The sequence below is a fragment of the Schistocerca cancellata genome, chromosome 2 (genome assembly GCF_023864275.1).
Source record: "Schistocerca cancellata isolate TAMUIC-IGC-003103 chromosome 2, iqSchCanc2.1, whole genome shotgun sequence".
Taxonomy (NCBI): domain Eukaryota; kingdom Metazoa; phylum Arthropoda; class Insecta; order Orthoptera; family Acrididae; genus Schistocerca; species Schistocerca cancellata.
The window spans coordinates 858,683,707-858,710,092 of NC_064627.1; the positions used below are offsets into that span (position 1 = coordinate 858,683,707).

At 43.6% G+C, this 26,386-nt stretch overlaps 1 protein-coding gene across 1 annotated transcript in view; it reads left to right on the forward strand.

Moving 5' to 3' along the window:
* Window positions 1-26,386, forward strand: part of LOC126159383 (uncharacterized) — a 100,217-nt gene that overhangs the window by 62,651 nt on the left and 11,180 nt on the right. The window contains exon 7 of the mRNA XM_049916511.1: window positions 11,985-12,112. Within this exon, the coding sequence (XP_049772468.1) occupies window positions 11,985-12,112 (128 nt within the window). The remainder of the gene's footprint in view (window positions 1-11,984; window positions 12,113-26,386) is intronic.

A 26,386-nucleotide genomic window follows, 5' to 3' on the forward strand; every position in this document is an offset into this window, starting at 1 on the left:
TAGCGCGGCAGATTGCTAACCGAAGGGGCCCGGGTTCGATTCCCGACCGAATCGGAGATTTTCTACGCTTGGAGACAGCGTGTCGTGTAGTCCGTTTCTTTATAACACGAAAATCGCCAGTATGACGTCACATGACAGGTACACGCTTATATAACGGCGTACTAGGAAGCGGCGTGACCCTAGTGAATCTTCTGAATTATCGTAACAGACTGTTGTATTGTCTTTCTGCTGCTGAGATGGCTGTGTGGGCACGTCCCAAAAGCCAAAATTTAAAAAATTTGTGTATACAAAAGAAGCCGCAGCATGAGTCTCCTCTTCTTCCAATAACTCTTCACAAGAACTCTTCACAATTCTCACAACACGTGAGCTTGCAGACCTTGCTGCTATTGTTGTGCTTTCTAGCCGCGATATTCCCTTGCGAGAGTAGTATGGCTGTGCGATGCTGTCTGATGAATTCTTGGTCTCTAGCAAGCCTTCTGGACTGAAGAGAGGCTTCTGGCTGTGCGATGCTGTCTGGTGAATTCTTGGCCTCTAGCAAGCCTTCTGGACTGAAGAGAGGCTTCTGGCTGTGCGATGCTGTCTGGTGAATTCTTGGCCTCTAGCAAGCCTTCTGGACTGAAGAGAGGCTTCTGGCTGTGCGATGCTGTCTGGTGAATTCTTGGCCTCTAGCAAGCCTTCTGGACTGAAGAGAGGCTTCTGGCTGTGCGATGCTGTCTGGTGAATTCTTGGCCTCTAGCAAGCCTTCTGGACTGAAGAGAGGCTTCTGGCTGTGCGATGCTGTCTGGTGAATTCTTGGCCTCTAGCAAGCCTTCTGGACTGAAGAGAGGCTTCTGGCTGTGCGATGCTGTCTGGTGAATTCTTGGCCTCTAGCAAGCCTTCTGGACTGAAGAGAGGCTTCTGGCTGTGCGATGCTGTCTGGTGAATTCTTGGCCTCTAGCAAGCCTTCTGGACTGAAGAGAGGCTTCTGGCTGTGCGATGCTGTCTGGTGAATTCTTGGCCTCTAGCAAGCCTTCTGGACTGAAGAGAGGCTTCTGGCTGTGCGATGCTGTCTGGTGAATTCTTGGCCTCTAGCAAGCCTTCTGGACTGAAGAGAGGCTTCTGGCTGTGCGATGCTGTCTGGTGAATTCTTGGCCTCTAGCAAGCCTTCTGGACTGAAGAGAGGCTTCTGGCTGTGCGATGCTGTCTGGTGAATTCTTGGCCTCTAGCAAGCCTTCTGGACTGAAGAGAGGCTTCTGGCTGTGCGATGCTGTCTGGTGAATTCTTGGCCTCTAGCAAGCCTTCTGGACTGAAGAGAGGCTTCTGGCTGTGCGATGCTGTCTGGTGAATTCTTGGCCTCTAGCAAGCCTTCTGGACTGAAGAGAGGCTTCTGGCTGTGCGATGCTGTCTGGTGAATTCTTGGCCTCTAGCAAGCCTTCTGGACTGAAGAGAGGCTTCTGGCTGTGCGATGCTGTCTGGTGAATTCTTGGCCTCTAGCAAGCCTTCTGGACTGAAGAGAGGCTTCTGGCTGTGCGATGCTGTCTGGTGAATTCTTGGCCTCTAGCAAGCCTTCTGGACTGAAGAGAGGCTTCTGGCTGTGCGATGCTGTCTGGTGAATTCTTGGCCTCTAGCAAGCCTTCTGGACTGAAGAGAGGCTTCTGGCTGTGCGATGCTGTCTGGTGAATTCTTGGCCTCTAGCAAGCCTTCTGGACTGAAGAGAGGCTTCTGGCTGTGCGATGCTGTCTGGTGAATTCTTGGCCTCTAGCAAGCCTTCTGGACTGAAGAGAGGCTTCTGGCTGTGCGATGCTGTCTGGTGAATTCTTGGCCTCTAGCAAGCCTTCTGGACTGAAGAGAGGCTTCTGGCTGTGCGATGCTGTCTGGTGAATTCTTGGCCTCTAGCAAGCCTTCTGGACTGAAGAGAGGCTTCTGGCTGTGCGATGCTGTCTGGTGAATTCTTGGCCTCTAGCAAGCCTTCTGGACTGAAGAGAGGCTTCTGGCTGTGCGATGCTGTCTGGTGAATTCTTGGCCTCTAGCAAGCCTTCTGGACTGAAGAGAGGCTTCTGGCTGTGCGATGCTGTCTGGTGAATTCTTGGCCTCTAGCAAGCCTTCTGGACTGAAGAGAGGCTTCTGGCTGTGCGATGCTGTCTGGTGAATTCTTGGCCTCTAGCAAGCCTTCTGGACTGAAGAGAGGCTTCTGGCTGTGCGATGCTGTCTGGTGAATTCTTGGCCTCTAGCAAGCCTTCTGGACTGAAGAGAGGCTTCTGGCTGTGCGATGCTGTCTGGTGAATTCTTGGCCTCTAGCAAGCCTTCTGGACTGAAGAGAGGCTTCTGGCTGTGCGATGCTGTCTGGTGAATTCTTGGCCTCTAGCAAGCCTTCTGGACTGAAGAGAGGCTTCTGGCTGTGCGATGCTGTCTGGTGAATTCTTGGCCTCTAGCAAGCCTTCTGGACTGAAGAGAGGCTTCTGGCTGTGCGATGCTGTCTGGTGAATTCTTGGCCTCTAGCAAGCCTTCTGGACTGAAGAGAGGCTTCTGGCTGTGCGATGCTGTCTGGTGAATTCTTGGCCTCTAGCAAGCCTTCTGGACTGAAGAGAGGCTTCTGGCTGTGCGATGCTGTCTGGTGAATTCTTGGCCTCTAGCAAGCCTTCTGGACTGAAGAGAGGCTTCTGGCTGTGCGATGCTGTCTGGTGAATTCTTGGCCTCTAGCAAGCCTTCTGGACTGAAGAGAGGCTTCTGGCTGTGCGATGCTGTCTGGTGAATTCTTGGCCTCTAGCAAGCCTTCTGGACTGAAGAGAGGCTTCTGGCTGTGCGATGCTGTCTGGTGAATTCTTGGCCTCTAGCAAGCCTTCTAGACTGAAGAGAGGCTTCTGGCTGTGCGATGCTGTCTGGTGAATTCTTGGCCTCTAGCAAGCCTTCTGGACTGAAGAGAGGCTTCTGGCTGTGCGATGCTGTCTGGTGAATTCTTGGCCTCTAGCAAGCCTTCTGGACTGAAGAGAGGCTTCTGGCTGTGCGATGCTGTCTGGTGAATTCTTGGCCTCTAGCAAGCCTTCTGGACTGAAGAGAGGCTTCTGGCTGTGCGATGCTGTCTGGTGAATTCTTGGCCTCTAGCAAGCCTTCTGGACTGAAGAGAGGCTTCTGGCTGTGCGATGCTGTCTGGTGAATTCTTGGCCTCTAGCAAGCCTTCTGGACTGAAGAGAGGCTTCTGGCTGTGCGATGCTGTCTGGTGAATTCTTGGCCTCTAGCAAGCCTTCTGGACTGAAGAGAGGCTTCTGGCTGTGCGATGCTGTCTGGTGAATTCTTGGCCTCTAGCAAGCCTTCTGGACTGAAGAGAGGCTTCTGGCTGTGCGATGCTGTCTGGTGAATTCTTGGCCTCTAGCAAGCCTTCTGGACTGAAGAGAGGCTTCTGGCTGTGCGATGCTGTCTGGTGAATTCTTGGCCTCTAGCAAGCCTTCTGGACTGAAGAGAGGCTTCTGGCTGTGCGATGCTGTCTGGTGAATTCTTGGCCTCTAGCAAGCCTTCTGGACTGAAGAGAGGCTTCTGGCTGTGCGATGCTGTCTGGTGAATTCTTGGCCTCTAGCAAGCCTTCTGGACTGAAGAGAGGCTTCTGGCTGTGTGATGCTGTCTGGTGAATTCTTGGCCTCTAGCAAGCCTTCTGGACTGAAGAGAGGCTTCTGGCTGTGCGATGCTGTCTGGTGAATTCTTGGCCTCTAGCAAGCCTTCTGGACTGAAGAGAGGCTTCTTCCAGTCTCCTTCGGATTGGTCTCTCAATAACACTGACCCCTGAACTTCGTGGAACACATTTCGCGCTTCAACGGCGGTGGTGTAACGGTTGTGGAGAACTTTGTTGTCAGAAGTTGTCACTTCCTACCGATGCTGCTCTTATCGTACCTTCTTACGGATCTGGAAATCGTGAAAGCGTAATTCTCGGAACTTCTGCAACGTAGTGTTTGCTACGACCATCTTTCACTAAAGCAACACATTTTACAACATCTTGAGCTCTTAACGCCATGCTTACTCCAGCAAGCTCATTTTCTTAATCACAAAAAGATGCCATAAACACTTGTTTAACAGTCACTGAAGTATTTTTCAGATTGATGTGTTTTTCAGGCTGCGCGGGAAAAACAATTAAGGATAGCCGACCGAGGTGGCCGAGCGGTTCTAGGCGCTACAGTCTGGAACCGCGCGACCCCTACGGTCGCAGGTTCGAATCCTGCTTCGGGCATGGATGTGTGTGTGTGTGTGTGTGTGTGTGTGTGTGTGTGTGTGTGTGTGTGTGTGTGTGTGTGTGTGTGTGTGTGTGTGTCCTTAGGTTAGTTAGGTTTAAGTAGTTCTAAGTCTAGGGGACTGGTGACCTCAGATGTTAAGTCCCATAGTGCTCAGAGCCATTTGAACTTTTTTTTTTTTTTTTTTTTTCTCCACGTTCCACTGCTTTTACTTATGCCATTGTCCCTCTGCAAATTACAGGCATATGTACAAGAAAGCTATTCACAATTGCGAATACGATGTGATTCCAGCTGTGCGACGTACGGAAATGTGTGCCGGACCGGGATCAAATCTGGTTCAAATGGCTTTGAGAGCTATGGGACTTATCTTCTGAGGTAATCAGTCCCATATAACTTAGAACTACTTAAACCTAACTAACCTAAGGACATCACACACATCCATGCCCGAGGCAGGATTCGAACCTGCGACCGTAGCGGTCGCGCGGTTCCAGACTGAAGCGCCTAGAACCGCTCGGCCACCACGGCCGGCTTCAAGTCCGGACTTCCCGCTTTACGCGGGCGGTCGCTTTAACCACTTCGGCTATGCGAGAAAGCGTCCAGGAGCTACTCAAATCTCCTTAAGTCACCGTATGTCCACACTCTTCACTCGTACAATCACTGTGACTCCCACACAGGAAGAGACTTAAATTATTATCGTCGCGGCCTTTGCCAAGGCGTGTAATTTGTAGTGTCTGCGTTTAACGGTCTACTGTGTAGTGTCCTTCAGGCATGCATGCATACCTGAATCACACTGCGTAGTAGATCGTTAAAATACAGACACTCCAAATAGTGTAGCACAGAGACAGCCCTTTTTCGACCACGTGGTACTGTGTAGTGAAGCGCGCAGCGTGCTAGATTCCGAGTCTGGGAGGTGAGCCAATTCGGATTAAAGACCATAAAAGCGACCAGCGTCATTGTGGTTCTGAGGTGGATTCCTACGGTGTTTCAGTCAAATGCAGCACTGATCCCCAATGTACGCCCGAGAAAATACGATACCAGCTGATATACTAAGATAACAAAGGCAACAAAGTTATAGGATGGCACACTCGATTTCCGTCGTTTGGGTGTACTGGCGAGTGTGGCGACAGGATAAGGAAGGGCATGCAACCACAGAGTTACGATAAAATAAATCTGTCACTTCGTGAGAACAGTAAACCCTTTGCCACGAGACATAACCTAAGAGATGGTTGGTTGATTTTGGGTAAGGGACCAAACAGAGGTCATCGGTCTCATCGGAATAGGGAAGAATGCGGAAGGAAGTCGGCCGTGCCCTTTCAAAGCAACCATCTCTACATTTGTCTGCAGCGTTTTAGGGAAATGACGGAAAACCTAAATCAGGGTGACAAGACGGGAGTTTGAACCGTCGTCCTGCCGAATTATAGTCCAATGTGCTAATCACTGCGGCGCCCCACTCGGGGGACGCTAATAGAGAAATAGCTCTTATTACTTAGTCGCTGTGGAGAAAATGCTGTCCTACATCTCTATCAATTACATCCATTTCGAACTATGTTCTTACAACTGTAATTGCCCCTACTAATGTCATTTTATGAAACCTGCAATGTTATCCTGGCATTCATAAACCACGCGCGACATTTTCGTATTGTCTCGCACGCTACGCACAAACTATTTGTCCTACAGAAAAAATGAGCAGGACTCTGGGTTTAGTTAAAATTTGTACTGGGATATGTTTTCGCTAGAGGCTGTAGGTTTAGAGTTATTCAAGAAAATCTTAGTTTCCTTCAAAGACACCCCCACTCCCACACTCATCCTCCACCGGTCGAGATGTCTAGTATGTTATTCACGGCACTCCCTCGTATCACTGTAAAAATATTTGCAGCTGTAGGAATTATTTCCCACATTCGACCTTTTTTGGTCTTCATTGACTGGCCTTATTACGCTATCGGCTTAGTAGAGCACTTACAGTTTGTAAAATTGACATCTGTATGAATTGTACCTAAACCTACATCCACATAGCTAAGCTGCATATCACACTTAAATACCTAACTATTTTGTGATATTTAACATCAAATAAAAAATTACATCGTTTTATTCGTCAGACCTTCTGACTACGAAGCTAATGTGCTTGTAAGGGTTAAGTTTGGATCGATGTCTCAATGTAATTAGTTTCCGCGTAACGTTAACAAAAGTCGTTTCTCGTTCATTACTCTCATGAGCACGTTTGAATTAATAATGTCAAGGAAGTAGCCGACAATGCTGATGGCGTAATAGCCCAATCAATAGAGACTAAAAAAGGTCGAATATTGGGGACAGTTGGTGTAGTTGACAGTGGTACGAGGCAGTGCCTCGAACAAGATACGCGTACTAAAATCCTGGTTGGTGACGGGTGAGTGTGGGGTGGAGGTGTTTTTCAAGGTCGCTTTTGTACGATTTTCTCGAAAATTTTGATAACTGTGGCCTCCAGGGAAAACACATCCCAGTACAAAATTTAACTGCATTATATTTCCTACAAAAAAAGGTCATGTTCATTTTTTATGTAGGATTAATAGTTTGCGTGTAGCGAGGGAGAGAATATGAACACCTCGCGCGTGGTTTATGAGGGCCAGATAGAACATAGCGGGTTGCATAAAACGACAGCGGCAGGGATAGCTGCATCATTTTGTGTGTGTGTGTGTGTGTGTGTGTGTGTTTCTGCGTTCTGCATCAGTCACAAAGTTTTTACTTAATGTACTATGCATTTCGATGGTTAACTATCGTCGTCAGATGGAAGCATGTTTTGCAGAGCAGTGCATCTCGTTAGCTAACAGACTACACGGCTATCGGATTTCTGTTATTTTTTATGTTAATGGAACGTGAAGTTCAGAACTCAAATATCAATTGCACAAAGCAGTTCGATGCAACTCTCAAAAATTCTCGAGAAAATAGACTTTGAAATTTTCTGAGCGTCTTTAATACCGCCAAGTAAGACTGATTTTTCGACAGGCAGTGAGGTTCTGCGATAGAATAACTGCCTGCCGAGTGGACGCCCTGGATTCGATTGTCGACCGATGAAAATTTTTAAACGAATGTTGATATTCTAGAATTTTCGTGAAGCGTAAAATATATAAAAATGGAAAGAATCGGTAGTGCTCTAGAGTGGTAATTGCTGGATTACTGGTTCGAGTCTTTTGCTAGTCATCCGTTCAGTTCGCAATACATACGTCATGTAAATATAAAAATCGTCGAATATATGCTAATTAACACACACATCTGATAAAAAAACTCTCTATAGCAAAGATAGCATAACTACTTCATTTTAGAAAACTATTTGCTGTCACCTTCTCGATTTCAAAAATTTTTGAATACCAGATGATTACAGTAAAGTCTGCCGAAACCAGTCGTCGAAAATAAAGAAATATTTATGCGATCTTGGTTACAGAAAGTTTTTTTACCAAGTATCACAGATCGCTACTCCTCATTTCTCAACATGAGAAATTTTAGTAATATCTAATTGATATTTTTGTGAAAGATGCGCGTCTTATTGTTTCTGATTACAGATCACACGTAAACATCTAGTTTTCATTGCAGACATAAACTATTAATTCCCAATATCTTATAAAAGATTGTTAATGTCGTTTAAATTTTCAAAAAATTTCCATGCTTGTGTATTTTACTCTTCACGGATGGATATTCGTTTAAAACTGGTGTATCAGCCGTGAACCGAAACCAGGCCGCCCATTTGGCAACAAGCATTGTACACCGCACAGCCATACTGCCTAGGAAAAATCGACCCTACTTTACGGTGTTACAGATGGTCAGAAAATTTCAAAGTCGATTTTCTCGAGAATTGCAATATGCTGCTTTGTGTGGTTGATATTTGAGTTCTGAACTTTGCGGACCATAAACATAAAAAGAATAGAAAAATCCGACTGGCGTATTGCGTCCTCGTCACTGGTAACGTGGCAGACTGTGGATTCGAATGGCTTCAGGTCACATATAGGATTTTAATCTGTCACCACGTATTTCACGTCTGGGAATGTTTGTTAATGTGAAAACTGCCGATTTGCACCGTGATTCTGAGTCCACGTAAAACTTTATAGCCTCCTATTGCTGGCTAGGTAAGTCAGTTCAGAAGGTCGGAGGAAGCCAACGGCGGACATCCTCAAATAGCACCACGCATAGTGGAGCTCTGTGTTGTTCGAAGTAACAAGCGGGCTGAAGACAGCTTCTCTACATACAAAGAGTGTTTAAATGAAAAGATGCGAAACTTAACAACCAAGTCGGTTGCAGTTTGCATTTGCCGCTTTAGGATAACGTAGTAAGATATCTAGGGACGCGAAGCATGTGTCGTCACCTCCTAATCAAAAATTCGAAGCTGTGCCTTTAGCAGACAAGGTGATGGTCACCGTCTTTTTTCGACGTCCGATATCAGAGTCTCGTCGAATTACTCGAGCACGGGAAAACCATTATCAGTGACGTGTAATGTGAGACACTGTAATCTAAGCAAGTCCATCAGGATCAAACGGCCTACTCTGCTCGCGGAGATAGTGATTCTGTTCCAAGATAACGCATGTCTACACGTTTCCAAGGTTACTCGAAGTGTAATGGCAAAGTTTGAGAGGTAGCAGTTTCAGCATCCGCCCAACAGCCCGTACATATCACCCAGCAACTTCCGCGTGTTTGATCCGTTAAAAAAAATCATCATCATCTCAAAGAGAAGCACTTCAACTCGGATGACGAATGGAGGGCTAGCCTCTCAAAGATACAGATGATGAAGTGACAATTTCGGAGACTCCACTAGTCACATACAGACATGATTTTAAGTGTACAGACTCAAGCTGAACGTAGTTCTAAGTTCTAGGGGACTGATGACCAAAGATGTTAAGCCTCATAGTGCTCACAGCCATTTGAACCTCTTTTTTTTTTTTTTTTTTTTTTTTTTTAAGGAAAAAGAGGCTAACGCACCTGCGTACTAAGCAGGAGACCTAGGTTCGAATCCAGGTCTTTGTACAAATTGTCACCCGCTATTTCAGTATAAATACATAAAATCATAAAATATAGATGACGGTTAACCTTCGAAACGTGTAGTGGATCAAATAAAAACTATGTGCCTGACGAATGTGCAGGCTGTTTCACGAAGATATGCAAATATTATATTATTTAAAAAGTAAAACTAAATAAAAAAGTTCATATAAACATAGGTCCGCAAATATTTAGTTACGGCTAATAAGATTTTGCCTGAAATTTAGCAAAAAATGGTTCAAATGGCCCAGCACTATGACTTAACAGCTGAGGTCATCAGTCCCCTAGAACTTAGAACGACTTAAACCTAACTAACATAAGGACATCAGACATATCCATGCCCGAGGCCGCAGTGGTTAGACACTGGACTCACATTCGGGAGGACGACGGTTCAATCCCGCGTCCGGCCATCCTGATTTAGATTTTCCGTGATTTCCCTAAATCGCTCCAGGCAAATGCCGGGATGGCTCCTTTCAAAGGGCACGGCCGACTTCCTTCCCCGTCCTTCCCTAAGCCGATGAGACCGATGACCTCGCTGTCTGGTCTCCTTCCCCAAAACAACCCAACCCAACCCCCAACAAAGTCCGCCCCATGGTAGCCGAGTGGTCGGTGCGACGGACTGTCATAACCAACGGCCCGGGTTCGATTCCTGGCTGGGTCGAAGATTTTCTCCGCTCAGAGACTGGGTGTTGTGTTGTCCTTATCATCATCATTTCATCCCTATCGAAACGCAAGTCGCCGAAGTGGCGTCAACTCGACTTGCACTAGGCGAACGGTCTACCCGACGGGAGACCCTAACCACACGGCATTTCCATTACCATAAACAAAAAGTGCATCATTTACATCCGGGAGATCCTGCCCTTTGCTTGAGTTGTGCAATTGGTTAAATACTAATCGGCAGTTACCCAAATACATTTTATTTGCTGAAGAGTCACAGTTTACTCGAGATGGTATAAACAATTTACATAACGAGCAATCATGGTCTGAAGCAAACCCACATGCAACAGTGCAACGCAATTTCCAGCAGTGATTTAACATAAATGTGTGGTGTGGTATAATCAACACACACTTTATTCTACCAAATGGTTCAAATGGCTCTGAGCACTATGGGACTCAACATCTGAGGTCATCAGTCCCCTAGAACTTAGAACTACTTAAACGTAACTAACGTAAGTACATCACACACATCCATGCCCGAGGCAGGATTCGAACCTGCGACCGTAGCAGTCACGCGGTTCCGGACTGAAGTGCCTAGAACCGCACGGCCATCGCGGCCGGCTTTATTCTACCATTCATTCTCTGAGGATGTCTAACTGGGCGAGACGTGCTTATAATTCCTTCAAGAAATTACCCGCTTGCTCGAAGATGTTCCACTTGCTACGCGACTGCAAATGTATTTTCAGCGTGATGGCGTGCCTCCACATTTCACCAACGCAGTTACTACACATTTAAATGAACATTTTCCCTAGAAATGGATTGGTCGTGGTGCTGTACGTCTGTGGCTATCCAGATCGCCCGATTTAACACCAATGGATTTTTGTGTATGGGGATGGATGAAAGACAGTTTATGAGGACAAAGTCAATACACGTGAGGCATTACTTGCTCGTATTATGAATGAATGCAATAGACGAAATTAACAACGACGCTGCGAAGCTGAAACGAGCAACAAAATCTGTTCATACACGTGCAGCTAAATGCTTTGAACTCGGTGGTGACATTTTTGAACATTTATTGTGATTGTATTGTGAAATTCTATGCACACTGTACAACTTCCTTAACAATAATCTTCCTTTTTTCCGGTTTAACACGAATTCGCGTGTGCTGTGGTATTGATAAAAGCAGATTATCCGACACATTCATACAGTTTCAGTTAACGTTATTACCATCATTTTTCCAAAATTAAATTCTCTAAATCTTCTGTTGAAAATTTTGTGCAATGGCCTGGAATTAAAAAAAAAAATTGGACCAAGTAGTTAATAAATTAAAAATTTTACGAAATTACTTCTTTGCTTCTGTGGATGTTCTGGAAAACTACTGCAGATACAGGTCTGGGACATGTTTTATTAGATTCATCAGATCAATAACAACAAAACAAATGGAAATTGTGCTTTACGTTAACCTCGTACAGTTTTACGATGGCTTCATATTAGCGAAGTTGTTAAATTTCAGGCAGAATCTTTTATTAGCCGTAACTCCGTAACTAAACATTTGCGGACCTATGTTTATATGAACTTTTTCTTTAGTTTTGCTTGTAGAATAACATATTAAAATATTAACATTTCCCGTGATAAATGTATATATAATGTGTGTGTGTGATCTTTTTTAAAAATGTGAATTGAAGTTTGTGTTCGGGAGGGCACTTAGCTTAGGTAGTTCGTGCAGCAATGTTGACCCTCGTACTGCGGTGGTGTAATGGTTTGCATTTCTGCCTAGCAAGCAATAAGACCCGGGTTCGAGTCTCGGCCGCAGCACAAATTTTAATTCATTTCGTCTGCATCGATCATGTGTTTAAAAATTGCGCTTTCACATCCTTAAGAACTGCACTCAGTCAGTGGAAGCTGCACCTGACGATAACGCTTCTTCAAGCGGGCGCTCTCACCTGCATGATAACCGGAAAAGGGGCCGAGAAAGCCCATATTGCCATAAACTGCATGAATAGTGTGTGTGTGTGTGTGTGTGTGTGTGTGTGTGTGTGTGTGTGTGTGTGTCCGTCCGTGTATTGTGTAGTGGTTTTCTCCTGACTGAGAATCTACACGTTCCTTGTAGCACGTGTTGTTATTTACTTGCAGCGGCGCGCGAGGACGAGGGCAAGACGCTGTGGACGGACAGCCAGTCGCACGCCTCGTCGTCGAGCAGCGGCGCCGACGACGACGGGTCAGACTGGCAGTGGCCCACCTCTTTCTGGACGCAGTTCAAGGTGAGCGCAGCCTGCTGTCCCACACTCGTCACCCTGGGCGCCGCCTCGCGGAAGCGCACGGACCGCTAGCCACTCTGGCGGTCATCAGTCGAAGCTAACGAGCCCACACCATTTTGGGCTGAATCGCTAGGCACTACTCCCAGCCTGCTGTCAGGTGGCGCTCTCGTTGAATACCGAGCCCATTTCAGAAGAACGACTTCATGGTCAAAAATCCTACCTACCAACTCCACAATTTTCTTACCTGAGCCCCTTTTACACCATCGACTTTGTCTCAATTGACTTAGGCCGGTATTACACTATCAAATTTCTTTGTCAAAGATTTGATCAAAGATGTGATCAAATATTCCGTCAAATATATTTAACAAAGATCTTTGACGTAGCGCTAGAAGGGGTATTACACTGTCATCATATTTTTCGTCAAAGTTCAAGATGGCTGACAACAATTTGTTATTGACCGCAGCAGTTGCATGTACCACAATTGCACTGTGTGCATATGCGGAAGAGAAGTGGGATAAAAAGGAAACAGCTGGGTGAAGCCGTGGGTTTTACGACGACACGATAGAAGCATTCAACAAAACTTGTTACGTGAGCTTATAGTGAAGGACGTCAAGTCGTACATCAATTACTTAAGAATGGATGAGCATAAATTTCTGTATGTGCTCAATGAAGTGTATCCTCATATCACAAAGCACAATATTCACTTAAGAACTGCTACATCTGAAGAAGGCAGGCTCACTGTAACACTCCGATTCCTTGCTACAGGAGAGGGTTGGGTTGGGTTGGGTTAGGTTAGGTTAGGTTAGGTCAGGTCAGGTCAGGTCAGGTCAGGTCTCCAATCTTCGTAATCTATTTTTGTATTCAGCGTGCCTCACGTTGTAAAGCGCCTCGTCAGCTTCATACATCTCTATTAATTTTGTAGTTGTCGGCACACACCAATTGTATTTAACCGCAATATTTATAAAAATACTGCAGACGACAGAATGCAGCGATGCTAGCGCTCCATGTGGTAACATGTCACATTGCAGTGAACAGAAGACAGCGAGGCCCTAGATGTGATCAAATCAGGCCCCCAAAACCGCTCGAGTGGTCGCCTGTGAAGCGCGGACAAATTGAATAGCTGGGCGGCGGCCATTAGAGTGGTAAGCTGACGCGCGGAGTTCGAATGTTTATACATCGCTTTTGGTTATAAAATGCCTTCCTTTGAGTTAGGTCACAAACATAATGCCTCATTTAAATGCTTTACTACAATATACTTTTTAATTTATGAACAAACAGCAACTAGTCACTGTTTATGAATTTATCTTACGTGCTACATGGAATCTGCCGTAGCTAAAACTTACGTACTGGACCCCTAGCATTTTTCGTAGTTCATTTACGATAGATGTACGCAAAATGCATCAAAATACTCGAAGATTTGCCCAGTATATTAATAGATATTTTCTGATTCTACCTTGCTTTAGATTTTATGACGAGAAGTGCGTTTTATATGGCACAGTGCTTTGGCAACTCACGACCAAATTATCAAGTATCAACCTAATCTAGACCATGAAAATACTACCGATCAGCCAACTTTCTTCAAAATGATCAGAACATATAAAATGGTATTCTGTCGGTCGGAAATCTTGCCTCCTGACAGCGTGTAACCATTTTTGTATCAGCTGCGGTTTTGAGAAAGGAAACCTGCAAATAGATGCACAGACAATATGCTAATACCGTGTTACAAAAACATTTATTAAGCAAGTGCACTGACATACAAAACAACTTGAAATATTCACATATCTGTGAAATGTAATATTTTCTCGAATTTATTTGTACAATTAATCGCTGCACAACACTTCACCATTGTACTTCTTTTGATTGGAACGTACAGACAGTAGAATTACGAGTAACAAATACTGTATGTACGCCCCAACAAATATACAACGTTGAATCCGGGTCTTCATAAACAACAATACAGCACAACACATCAGACTACAACCACTATAATGGCGTCCAGCCGAAGGTTCAAATTATCCCGCGACTGCAGCGCCATCAGTGAGTCTAGTTATTTTTTACAAGGTCTTTGGATCAAATATTGGACGACATTTGACAAAGTTCCCTATTATACCATCAAATATCTTTGACAAAGATATTGGACAAAGATTTTTGACAAAGAAATTTGATAGTGTAATACCGAGACAAGTGAGTGTACTTCAGTGCCCTGGCGTTTTATTCCCGTACTGCGTCTCGTGTTTGGAGTGGTCATTTTCATTTAAGATTCCCCCTAAACGATCAAACGTGTTTGACAAAATCGCTTATGCCCAGCCACGGATTTGCCAAACAAGCTCGTGCACGTTCAAACAATGTTTGTCCATTTAACTTAAAACTCGGGTTTGTGTGTGTTCTGAGAGTAGTGAGTGCGGCCACAAATGCAGACAAAGCAGTCCTGGCATTGACTTTGACACTGTGTTTAAAAAACAAGAAGAAGAAACACTGGTCAGGGAGTGGCTTAAAATGATTTACCCATGAGAATATGCTAAAGGAAATTTTACCCACAGAACCCGATGATTACATCAACTTTCTTCGAATGGACAATGAAACTTTATAAAACTTGTGAAGTCCCTCAAAAAAGAGTAAACTTTCCTGTCACGTTCACTCTTGTCTAGCCATGGATGTGTAAAATAAGTCTGTACACATACTGAGAAAGCTTGTCGATTTAACCTTACTTTCGAAAATTTTCGTGTATACTATATTTCAGAGCCGAGTGGAGGGTCTGAATCAGAGGCTGAGACGGTTCTGCGACCATGTGGGCTGCAGATTCCTCGACTTGCGCCATAGGGTGGTGGGGTTTCGGGTTCCGCTGGATAGGTCAGGAGTCCACTACACGCAACAAGCGGCTACACGGGTAGCAGGGGTTGTGTGGCGTGGGCTGGGCGGTTTTTTAGGTTAGATGGCCTCGGGCAAGTGCAGAAAGGGCAACAGCCTCAACGGGCGCGGGGCAAAGTCAGGACATGCGGGGACCAAGCAGCAATCGGTATTGTAATTGTAAACTGTCGAAGCTGCATTGGTAAAGTACCGGAACTTCAAGCACTGATAGAAAGCACCGAAGCTGAAATCGTTACAGGTACAGAAAGCTGGCTGAAGCCAGAGATAAATTCTGCCGAAATTTTTACAAAGGTACAGACGGTGTTTAGAAAGGATAGATTGCATGCAACCAGTGGTGGAGTGTTCGTCGCTGTTAGTAGTAGTTTATCCTGTAGTGAAGTAGAAGTGGATAGTTCCTGTGAATTATTATGGGTGGAGGTTACACTCAACAACCGAGCTAGGTTAATAATTGGCTCCTTTTACCGACCCCCCGACTCAGCAGCATTAGTGGCAGAACAACTGAGAGAAAATTTGGAATACATTTCACATAAATTTTCTCAGCACGTTATGGTCTTAGGTGGAGATTTCAATTTACCAGATATAGACTGGGACACTCAGATGTTTAAGACGGGTGGTAGGGACAGAGCATCGAGTGACATTATACTGAGTGCACTATCCGAAAATTACCTCGAGCAATTAAACAGAGAACCGACTCGTGGAGATAACATCTTGGACCTACTGATAACAAACAGACCCGAACTTTTCGACTCTGTAAGCGCAGAACAGGGAATTAGTGATCATAAGGCCTTTGGAGCATCCCTGAATATGGAAGTAAATAGGAATATAAAAAAAGGGAGGAAGGTTTATCTGTTTAGCAAGAGTAATAGAAGGCAGATTTCAGACTACCTAACAGATCAAAACGAAAATTTCTGTTCCGACACTGACAATGTTGAGTGTTTATGGAAAAAGTTCAAGGCAATCGTAAAATGCGTTTTAGACAGGTACGTGCCGAGTAAAACTGTGAGGGACGGGAAAAACCCACCGTGGTACAACAACCAAGTTAGGAAACTACTGCGAAAGCAAAGAGAGCTTCACTCCAAGTTTAAACGCAGCCAAAACCTCTCAGACAAACAGAAGCTAAACGATGTCAAAGTTAGCGTAAGGAGGGCTATGCGTGAAGCGTTCAGTGAATTCGAAAGTAAAATACTAGGTACCGACTTGACAGAAAATCCTAGGAAGTTCTGGTCTTACGTTAAATCAGTAAGTGGCTCGAAACATCATGTCCAGACACTCCGGGATGATGATGGCATTGAAACAGAGGATGACAAGCGTAAAGCTGAAATACTAAACACCTTTTTCCAAAGCTGTTTCACAGAGGAAGACCGCACTGCAGTTCCCTCTCTAAATCCTCGCACCAACGAAAAAATGGCTGACATTGAAATAAGTGTCCAAGGAATAGAAAAGCAACTGGAATCACTCAACAGAGGAAAGTCCACTGGACCTGACGGGATACCAATTCGATTCTACACAGAGTACGCGAAAGAACTTGCCCCCCTTCTAACAGCCGTGTACCGCAAGTCTCTGGAGGAACAGAAGGTTCCAAATGATTGGAAAAGAGCACAGGTAGTCCCAGTCTTCAAGAAGGGTCGTCGAGCAGATGCGCAAAACTATAGACCTATCTCTCTGACGTCGATCTGTTGTAGAATTTTAGAACATGTCTTTTGCTCGAGTATCATGTTTTTGGAAACTCAGAATCTACTATGTAGGAATCAACATGAATTCCGGAAACAGCGATCGTGTGAAACCCAACTCGCTTTATTTGTTCATTGGACCCAGAAAATATTAGATACAGGCTCCCAGGTAGATGCTATTTTTCTTGACTTCCGGAAGGCGTTCGATACAGTTCCGCACTGTCGCCTGATAAACAAAGTAAGAGCCTACGGAATATCAGACCAGCTGTGTGGCTGGATTGAAGAGTTTTTATCAAACAGAACACAGCATGTTGTTATCAACGGAGAGACGTCTACAGACATTAAAGTAACCTCTGGCGTGCCACAGGGGAGTGTTACGGGGCCATTGCTTTTCACAATATATATAAATGACCTAGTAGATAGTGTCGGAAGTTCCATGCGGCTTTTCGCGGATGATGCTGTAGTATACAGAGAAGTTGCAGCATTAGAAAATTGTAGCGAAATGCAGGAAGATCTGCAGCGGATAGGCACTTGGTGCAGGGAGTGGCAACTGACCCTTAACATAGACAAATGTAATGTATTGCGAATACATAGAAAGAAGGATCCTTTATTGTATGATTATATGATAGCGGAACAAACACTGGTAGCAGTTACTTCTGTAAAATATCTGGGAGTATGCGTGCGGAACGATTTGAAGTGGAATGATCATATAAAATTAATTGTTGGTAAGGCGGGTACCAGGTTGAGATTCATTGGGAGAGTCCTTAGAAAATGTAGTCCATCAACAAAGGAGGTGGCTTACAAAACACTCGTTCGACCTATACTTGAGTATTGCTCATCAGTGTGGGATCCGTACCAGATCGGGTTGACGGAGGAGATAGAGAAGGTCCAAAGAAGAGCGGCGCGTTTCGTCACAGGGTTATTTGGTAACCGTGATAGCGTTACGGAGATGTTTAACAAACTCAAGTGGCAGACTCTGCAAGAGAGGCGCTCTGCATCGCGGTGTAGCTTGCTCGCCAGGTTTCGAGAGGGTGCGTTTCTGGATGAGGTATCGAATATATTGCTTCCCCCTACTTATACCTCCCGAGGAGATCACGAATGTAAAATTAGAGAGATTAGAGCGCGCACAGAGGCTTTCAGACAGTCGTTCTTCCCGCGAACCATACGCGACTGGAACAGGAAAGGGAGATAATGACAGTGGCACGTAAAGTGCCCTCCGCCACACACCGTTGGGTGGCTTGCGGAGTATAAATGTAGATGTAGATGTAGATTTCGGCACTAGTGGGAATGGCTAACCGTGTTTAAAAAAGAAGAAAACAAGACGCTGATCCAGGAAATAGTTTAATATGAGAAATAGGCAACTAACAACATGTTAATGGAAACGTTTCACTCAGAACTTGACGATTACATAAACTTTCTGCGGATGGACAGTGAAATGTACAGGGTGATTCAAAAAGAATACCACAACTTTAGGAATTTAAAACTCTGCAACGACAAAAGGCAGAGCTAAGCACTATCTGTCGGCGAATTAAGGGAGCTATAAAGTTTCATTTAGTTGTACATTTGTTCGCTTGAGGCGCTGTTGGCTAGGCGTCAGCGTCAGTTGATGCTAAGATGGCGACCGCTCAACAGAAAGCTGGCCTCCAAGAAGCCCTGATCTTACCCCCTGCGATTTTTTTCATATGGGGGTATGTTAAGGATATGGTGTTTCGGCCACCTCTCCTAGCCACCATTGATGATTTGAAACGAGAAATAACAGCAGCTATCCAAACTGTTAAGCCTGATATGCTACAGAGAGTGTGGAACGAGTTGGAGTATCGGGTTGATATTGCTCGAGTGTCTGGAGGGGGCCATATTGAACATCTCTGAACTTGTTTTTGAGTGAAAAAAAACCTTTTTAAATACTCTTTGTAATGATGTATAACAGAAGGTTATATTATGTTTCTTTCATTAAATACACATTTTTAAAGTTGTGGTATTCTTTTTGAATCACCCTGTATAATAACTTGTTTAGCGTTACTTCACCCTCACATTGAAAAAGAAGACGCAAATATGGGAAAATTTATTCTCTTTTACTTGGCCCTCTAATGACAGGCAGTTAAAATACCGCAACGTAAGAAAATGCAGCCCACATCGTCCGGGGAAGAACCAGAGAACTGTATGCACAGAATATTGATTTTGTTCATAATAGTGGTGGGCAGGAAATCGCGTATCTGTTAGAAATCACAGTGACGGAGAAGTCACAGATATCACAGTAGCAACTTTACAGAATCTAACTGCGATTTCAGTCACAGTTAGCAGTCGCAAGTAGTATTTCATATTCAAAGACGTGAGCCATCTATTGGTCGAATTTAGCACTGCTTTCTGCGATTTCAGTGACAAGTCGCAACTAAGAGTCGCAAGTAGCAACTAAAAAGCGCGGTTAACAGTGGCATCTGCTGGCTAAAGTTCGTACTACGTCCATCTCTGCGGTACGCTATGGAGTCTAACTGCGATTTCCGTGACAAGTCGCAACTAAGAGTCGCAAGTAGCAACTAAAAAGCGCGGTTAACAGTGGCATCTGTTGGCCAAAGTTCGTACTACGTCCATCTCTGCAGTACGCTATGGAGTCTAACTGCGATTTCCGTGACAAGTCGCAACTAAGAGTCGCAAGTAGCAACTAGAAAGCGCGGTTAACAGTGCCATCTGTGGGGCAAAGTTTGTACTACGCCCATCTCTGCGATACACTATAGAGTCCCAACTGCGATTTCTGTGACAAATCGCAACTAAGAGTCGCAAGTAGCAACTAAAAAGCGCAGTTAGCACTGCCATCTGTTGAGCAAAGTTCATACTGCGCTACTCGCTACCGAGTCAAACTGCGATTTCTGTGACAAATCGCAACTAAGAGTCGCAAGTAGCAACTAAAAAGCGCAGTTAACATACTTTTCCTAGTGTCATCTGTTGACCGACGTACGTACTTCGTTATTGAGGCCTTGTGCCTCACGAGATCGATGTGCTGTGTGTGCATATGAAGGCCTTATTTCAATAGTGGTACAAGTCCATTTTTGTTCATTTTGAGATACAGAGTCGTAAAGTTAAATGAGCGCTGACAAATCTGCATTTGAGATACCAGAAATATTCAAGAATATGGCTTCTCGCTAGAGATGAAGCTTTATTTATGTTTGTTTGGATCATTAATTTCAGAAGCATTATAGACAGAAAAGTGGAGGTAATGGACTTGTACCACTATTGAAATAAGCCCTTCATATTATATGATGACATGCACATTCAGCATCAGTTATGGTTGGTCAAATACTGCTGTGACTCTGAATGTATTATATTAATAAGAAGCAACATTGCCTTTTTCTCCTGAAAATATCAAGTAACGTAACAAATGTGTTTGATTCTGCTTCCAAAATGACAGTTTTGGTTAATACTCCACATGGCTACAGGACTTTGCAATGTTAACGCAGCAGAACTCAGACATCTGTATAAGTGTAGAGAAATGAAAACAGTCATATGAATGCCTCACTTTTGTTCCGACACAGTTCAAGACTCGGGAGAAAAGTTTTACACCTGGTGTTCTACATGGCAACTTCACACACAAGAACTTTGTGCCGACACTACTACCACCTACATAAGTAAGCTTTTCCTGTGTTACTTTCAAGGAATTCACTTAAGCTATTCCTGATTTAACTGTAAGATCTGTACTTCCCACTTTCGTATCAACAGCCTCAAAATGCATATTGTAGACTTCGGGATATGTTACAGGTCAGTGTCACAACAAGATTGTGGAGAAACAGGGGGGGGGGGGGGGGGCGGCATTTCACTCTCCAACAAGTGTTTACCAATAAACATGTGGCGGAAAATTAAGGGTATAGGACGGCTTAACATGTGGAAAATGAGATTTTCATTATTCGCTCATTGTATTTAACATTTATTATTCCTTTAAAATCGCACAACAACTTCAATAAAACACAGTTTAATCACTCATCTGCACACTTATTTCGCAATAATGTCACTTTTAAACTGCAAATCCTCTAAGAGCTCTCTTGAATCTTCACGAGTCTCTCCCTACAGCCTTGATGTGGATAGATACGTACAGCAACCAGAACTGTGTCTGCAAAATCACAAGGATTATTAAACAATTTTTGCTGTCACTAATTACAAGCAATATAATTGGCAGAGTAGATTGCTAATATTTGCTGTAATGAAAGCCACTCAATGGGGTATATTTCACATTAGCAAGAACGATCTCACTTAAGTAATTAAGTCCATCGAAACACTTACAAGGGAACATCCCCATCGCACCCCCCTCAGATTTAGTTATAAGTTGGCACAATGGATAGGCCTTGAAAAACTGAACTCAGATCAATTGAGAAAACAGGAAGAAGTTGTGTGGAACTATGAAAAAATAAGCAAAATATACAAACTGGGTCGTCCATGCGTAAGATAGGCAATATTAAGAGGACTGTGAAGCGACGAGCGCCGTGGTCCCGTGGTTAGCGTGAACGGCTGTGGAACGAGAGGTCCTTGGTTCGAATATGCCCTCCCCTGAAAATTTTGCTTTCTTTATTTTCGCAAAGTTATGATCTGTCCGTTCGTTCATTGACGTCTCTGTTCACTGTAATAAGTTTAGTGTCTGTGTTTTGCGACCGCACCGCAAAACCGTGTGATTAGTTGACGAAAGGACGTGCCTCTCCAATGGGAGCCGAAAACATTTGATCGCAAGGTCATAGGTCAACCGATTCCTCCACAGGAAAACACGTCTGATATTTTGTATACGACACTGGTGACAGCATGTGCGTCACATGACAGGAATATGTTGTCGACCCACCTAACTAGTACACTTGGCGAATGGGTGAAAAGTTTCTTCTATCTTGCCCGATTTAGGTTTTCTTGTGGATGTAATAATCACTCCAAAAAAAGTGATGAAAACATAAGAGTTTTTCACATAAACTGAAAATAAAAAGTTAAAATTTTCAGTCAAGGGATGATTTGAGTTCACGCTAACCACGGGACCACGGAGCTCTGCGCCTCACAGTGCCCTTAATATTGCCTATGCTACTCATGGACGACCCAGTTTGTATATTTTGCTTATTTTTTTCGTAGTTCCACACAACTTCTTCCAGTTTTCTCGATTGATCTGTGTTCAGTTTTTCAAGGCCTATCCACTGTGCCAACTTATAACTAAATCTGAGGGGGGTGCGATGGGGCTGTTCCCTTGTTAGAACGAAAACGGTCTAAAGACGCAGTGGCAATTTCTCCAGATCTGCTGACAATGATATTTTGAGTTATCAGTTTACTGAGTGACTGAAATGTAGTTCGGGTACCTGGGAATACGTTAGAATTCATTTTCTAAACACGAACTATTACGGTACTGTATGGCTACTTACATATTAATTACACTATTAATATTTTCACAGTTGTTTCTTTAATACAAGATTAAAGCCAACAGAAGAACAAACGTAAAACATACTTACCAATGACATGTTTGTTGAGATGCAATTTTCTGTGTGGACAGATGTAGCTTTTTCATGCGGTGGTAAGTCGCAGAAATCGCAGGAGTCACAGAAATCGCAGAAGTAGCAGAAGTCACAGAAATCGCAGAAGTAGCAGAAGTCACAGAAATCGCAGAAGTAGCAGAAGTCACAGAAATCACAGAAGTAGCAGAAATCGCGGAAGTAGCAGAAATCGCAGAAATAGCAGTGGCGGAGGGATACGCGACTTGGTTCCTTAACTGCGACTCTTAACTGCGACAAATCACAGTTAAGAATAACAGATACTGAAAAGTAGCATTCACAGAAATCACTGATATCGGAAAATCGCAGTTTAGCCCATCACTAGTTCATAACCTCTTCATGCGTAATTTATGGCTGGGAAACATGTGGTACCTCTGCCATTTTCGTGATTGTCAGTGCTATTGTTTTTGCCTCGATCGTATTTTTCATAGTTGTGGAAACTCACGATATAATTAGATAAATCGTAATGAAACAAATTTTCACTAAACAAATGCGGCGAAACGTCGACACAAACGACGTTCGCCATCTTGTCAAACTTCCTGTCAGTCAGAATTTCTCTCAAACACGTCAGACACTATCTACGATTCGCAAACAAGCCAAACTGCACCGTAAACGGTCAAATATTTGGCAAGCATAGTTAAGTTCGGCAAAATGTTTGATCATTTACGGGAGCCTTTAGCGCAAAAGTTACGTGTGAGAGCTGTCTGCTGTCCTGTTTGGCATCTGAACTGTGACAATTAGACTTGGCCACTGTTTCTATGTTTCGATACAGTGTATCGATACATGCAACTGTTTCAGTGTTTCGGAACGGCTGTGGTTCACTGTTTCGAAACAGTGGTGTTTCATTCCGCCCCTGTCTCGGATTCGATCTCGAGCGAGACGCAGAAACTATATCGTTGTTTCAAAATAAGGCTGTTTCAGTCCACCTGTGCTTGGAACGGACTAATTGTATCGAAACAGTGATGTTTCATTCCGCTCTGTGTCGGACGAGATTCGGGCTCGGCACAGGTACTGAAACACAACATACCACTTCATGAAACACTTTCAAAGAGTGTCGAAATCTTTTTGACAGGCAATAGCATGAAGCTTAAGATATCCGAAAATAAATCTTCGTTTCTAGCTGACTGTCCTATTCCGAAATGGCGTAACATCTGCTTTATAAACACTAACCAAACAATAAAACAACGCATACTATTCACATTCAAAATAATAAATGTGAAAATCATTCAAATAAATTAAACTTTTTTTATAACACACGCTTCTCTGTTCATGTACAGTAATCATATTAAGAAACGCAAGTAAGCCTACTACATTTTGAATAAAAAAAAAGACGTAGAGTGACAGTTATTAGACGTATACATAAATTTGATGTAGGTATAACGGTAAGACAGAGATTTAGGAACCAGGTTTTAAATTGTAAGACATTTCCATGGGCAGATGTGGACTCTGACCACAATCTATTGGTTATGACCTGTAGATTAAAACTGAAGAAACTGCAAAAAGGTGGGAATTTAAGGAGATGGGACCTGGATAAACTGAAAGAACCAGAGGTTGTACACAGTTTCAGGGAGAGCATAAGGGAACAATTGACTGGAATGGGGGAAAGAAATACAGTAGAAGAAGAATGGATAGCTCTGAGGGATGAAGTAGTGAAGGCAGCAGAGGATCAAGTAGGTAAAAAGACGAGGGCTAGTAGAAATCCATGGGTAACAGAAGAAATATTGAATTTAATTGATGAAAGGAGAAAATATAAAAATGCAGTAAATGAAGCAGACAAAAAGGAATACAAACGTCTCAAAAATTAGATAGACAGGAAGTGCAAAATGGCTAAGCAGGGATGGCTAGAGGACAAATGCAAGGATGTAGAGGCTTATCTCACTAGGGGTAAGATAGATACTGCCTACAGGAAAATTAGAGAGACCTTTGGAGATAAGCGAACCACTTGTACGAACATCAAGAGCTCAGATGGAAACCCAGTTCTAAGCAAAGAAGGGAAAGCAGAAAGGTGGAAGGAGTATATAGAGGGTCTATACAAGGGCGATGTACTTGAGGACAATATTATCGAAATGGAAGAGGATGTAGATGAAGATGAAATGGGAGATACGATACTGCGTGAAGAGTTTGACAGAGCACTGAAAGACCTGAGTCGAAACAAGGCCCCCGGAGTAGACAACATTCCATTGGAACTACTGACGGCCTTGGGAGAGCCAGTCCTGACAAAACTCTACCATCTGGTGAGCAAGATGTATGAGACAGGCGAAATACCCTCAGACTTCAAGAAGAATATAATAATTCCAATCCCAAAGAAAGCAGGTGTTGACAGATGTGAAAATTACCGAACAATCAGTTTAATAAGCCACAGCTGCGAAATACTAACACGAATTCTTTGCAGACGAATGGAAAAACTAGTAGAAGCCGACCTCCGGGAAGATCAGTTTGGATTCCGTAGAAATACTGGAACACGTGAGGCAATACTGACCTTACGACTTATCTTAGAAGAAAGATTAAGGAAAGGCAAACCTACGTTTCTAGCATTTGTAGACTTAGAGAAAGCTTATGACAATGTTGACTGGAATACTCTTTCAAATTCTAAAGCTGGCAGGGGTAAAATACAGGGAGCGAAAGGCTATTTACAATTTGTACAGAAACCAGATGGCAGTTATAAGAGTCGAGGGACATAAAAAGGAAGCAGTGGTTGGGAAGGGAGTAAGACAGGGTTGTAGCCTCTCCCCAATGTTATTCAATCTGTATATTGAGCAAGCAGTAAAGGAAACAAAAGAAAAATTCGGAGCAGGTACTATAATCCATGAAGAAGAAATAAAAACTTTGAGGTTCGCTGATGACATTGTAATTCTGTCAGAGATAGCAAAGGACTTGGAAGAGCAGTTGAACGGAATGGATGGTGTCTTGAAGGGAGGATATAAGATGAACATCAACAAAAGCAAAAAGAGGATAATGGAATGTAGTCAAATTAAGTCGGGTGATGCTGAGGGAATTAGATTAGGAAATGAGACACTTAAAGAAGTAAAGGAGTTTTGCTATTTGGGGAGCAAAATAACTGATGGTCGAAGTAGAGAGGATATAAAATGTAGACTGGCAATGGCAAGGAAAGCGTTTCTGAAAAAGAGAAATTTGTTAACATCGAGTATAGATTGAAGTGTCCGGAAGTCGTTTCTGAAAGTATTTGTATGGAGTGTAGCCATGTATGGAAGTGAAACCTGGACGGTAAATAGTTTGGGCAAGAAGAGAATAGAAGCTTTCGAAATATGGTGCTACAGAAGAATGCTGAAGATTAGTTGGATAGATCACATAACTAATGAGGAAGTATTGAATAGGATTGGGGAGAATTTTGTGGCGCAACTTGACCAGAAGAAGGGATTGGTTGATAGGACATGTTCTGAGGCATCAAGGGATCACCAATTTAGTATTGGAGGGCAGCGTGGAGGGTAAAAATCGTAGGGGGGGGGGGGACCAAGAGATGAATACATTAAGCAGATTCAGAAGGATGTAGGTTGCAGTAGGTACTGGGAGATGATGAAGCTTGCACAGGATAGAGTAGCATGGAGAGCTGCATCAAACCAGTCTCAGGACTGAAGACCACAACAACAACAACAATAACAACAACAACAGGTATAATTGCAATAAATCTGTCTGACATACCACTTATAGTGTAATGGTGAACGGGAAGTGCTGGGGAGCATGGTGAATTTATAGTAACGGTTCGAAACACCTTGAAAGACAAAATTTTTTTCTGTTTTATACCTATTATCCACAATGATTCCCTTTGTGTGCATGGAAATTAGCAGGATGGGTATATTACCCATACTAACGGAATGTAGGAATCCCAGTACAATATTCGCAGTTTCTGAAGTTTGCTCCCACCTCCAGTTCCGTTCGTGGTGGTTCTTCTGTCTTCAGCTATGGTTGTCCTCAGCCAATTGAAAAGTATGATAGTCACACGACACGAAAGCAATGCATTTGCTGCAGGAAATACAAAACTGCCAATACGCCCAAGTGATAGTTTCATACTTTCTGCGATATGATTAGCGCTCTCGCACCTCATTTGTGTTTATATGGACATACTTATACAGTAGACGTTCAAGATGATAAAATGTGTAGGTTTATTAGATTACAAAACACAAACTGTTTCACGAAACAGCGTATCGAAACATTACATTGTACTGTTTCATTTGTTTCAGTTTGCCCATCTCTAGTGACAATGAGTTTGAGGGACTACC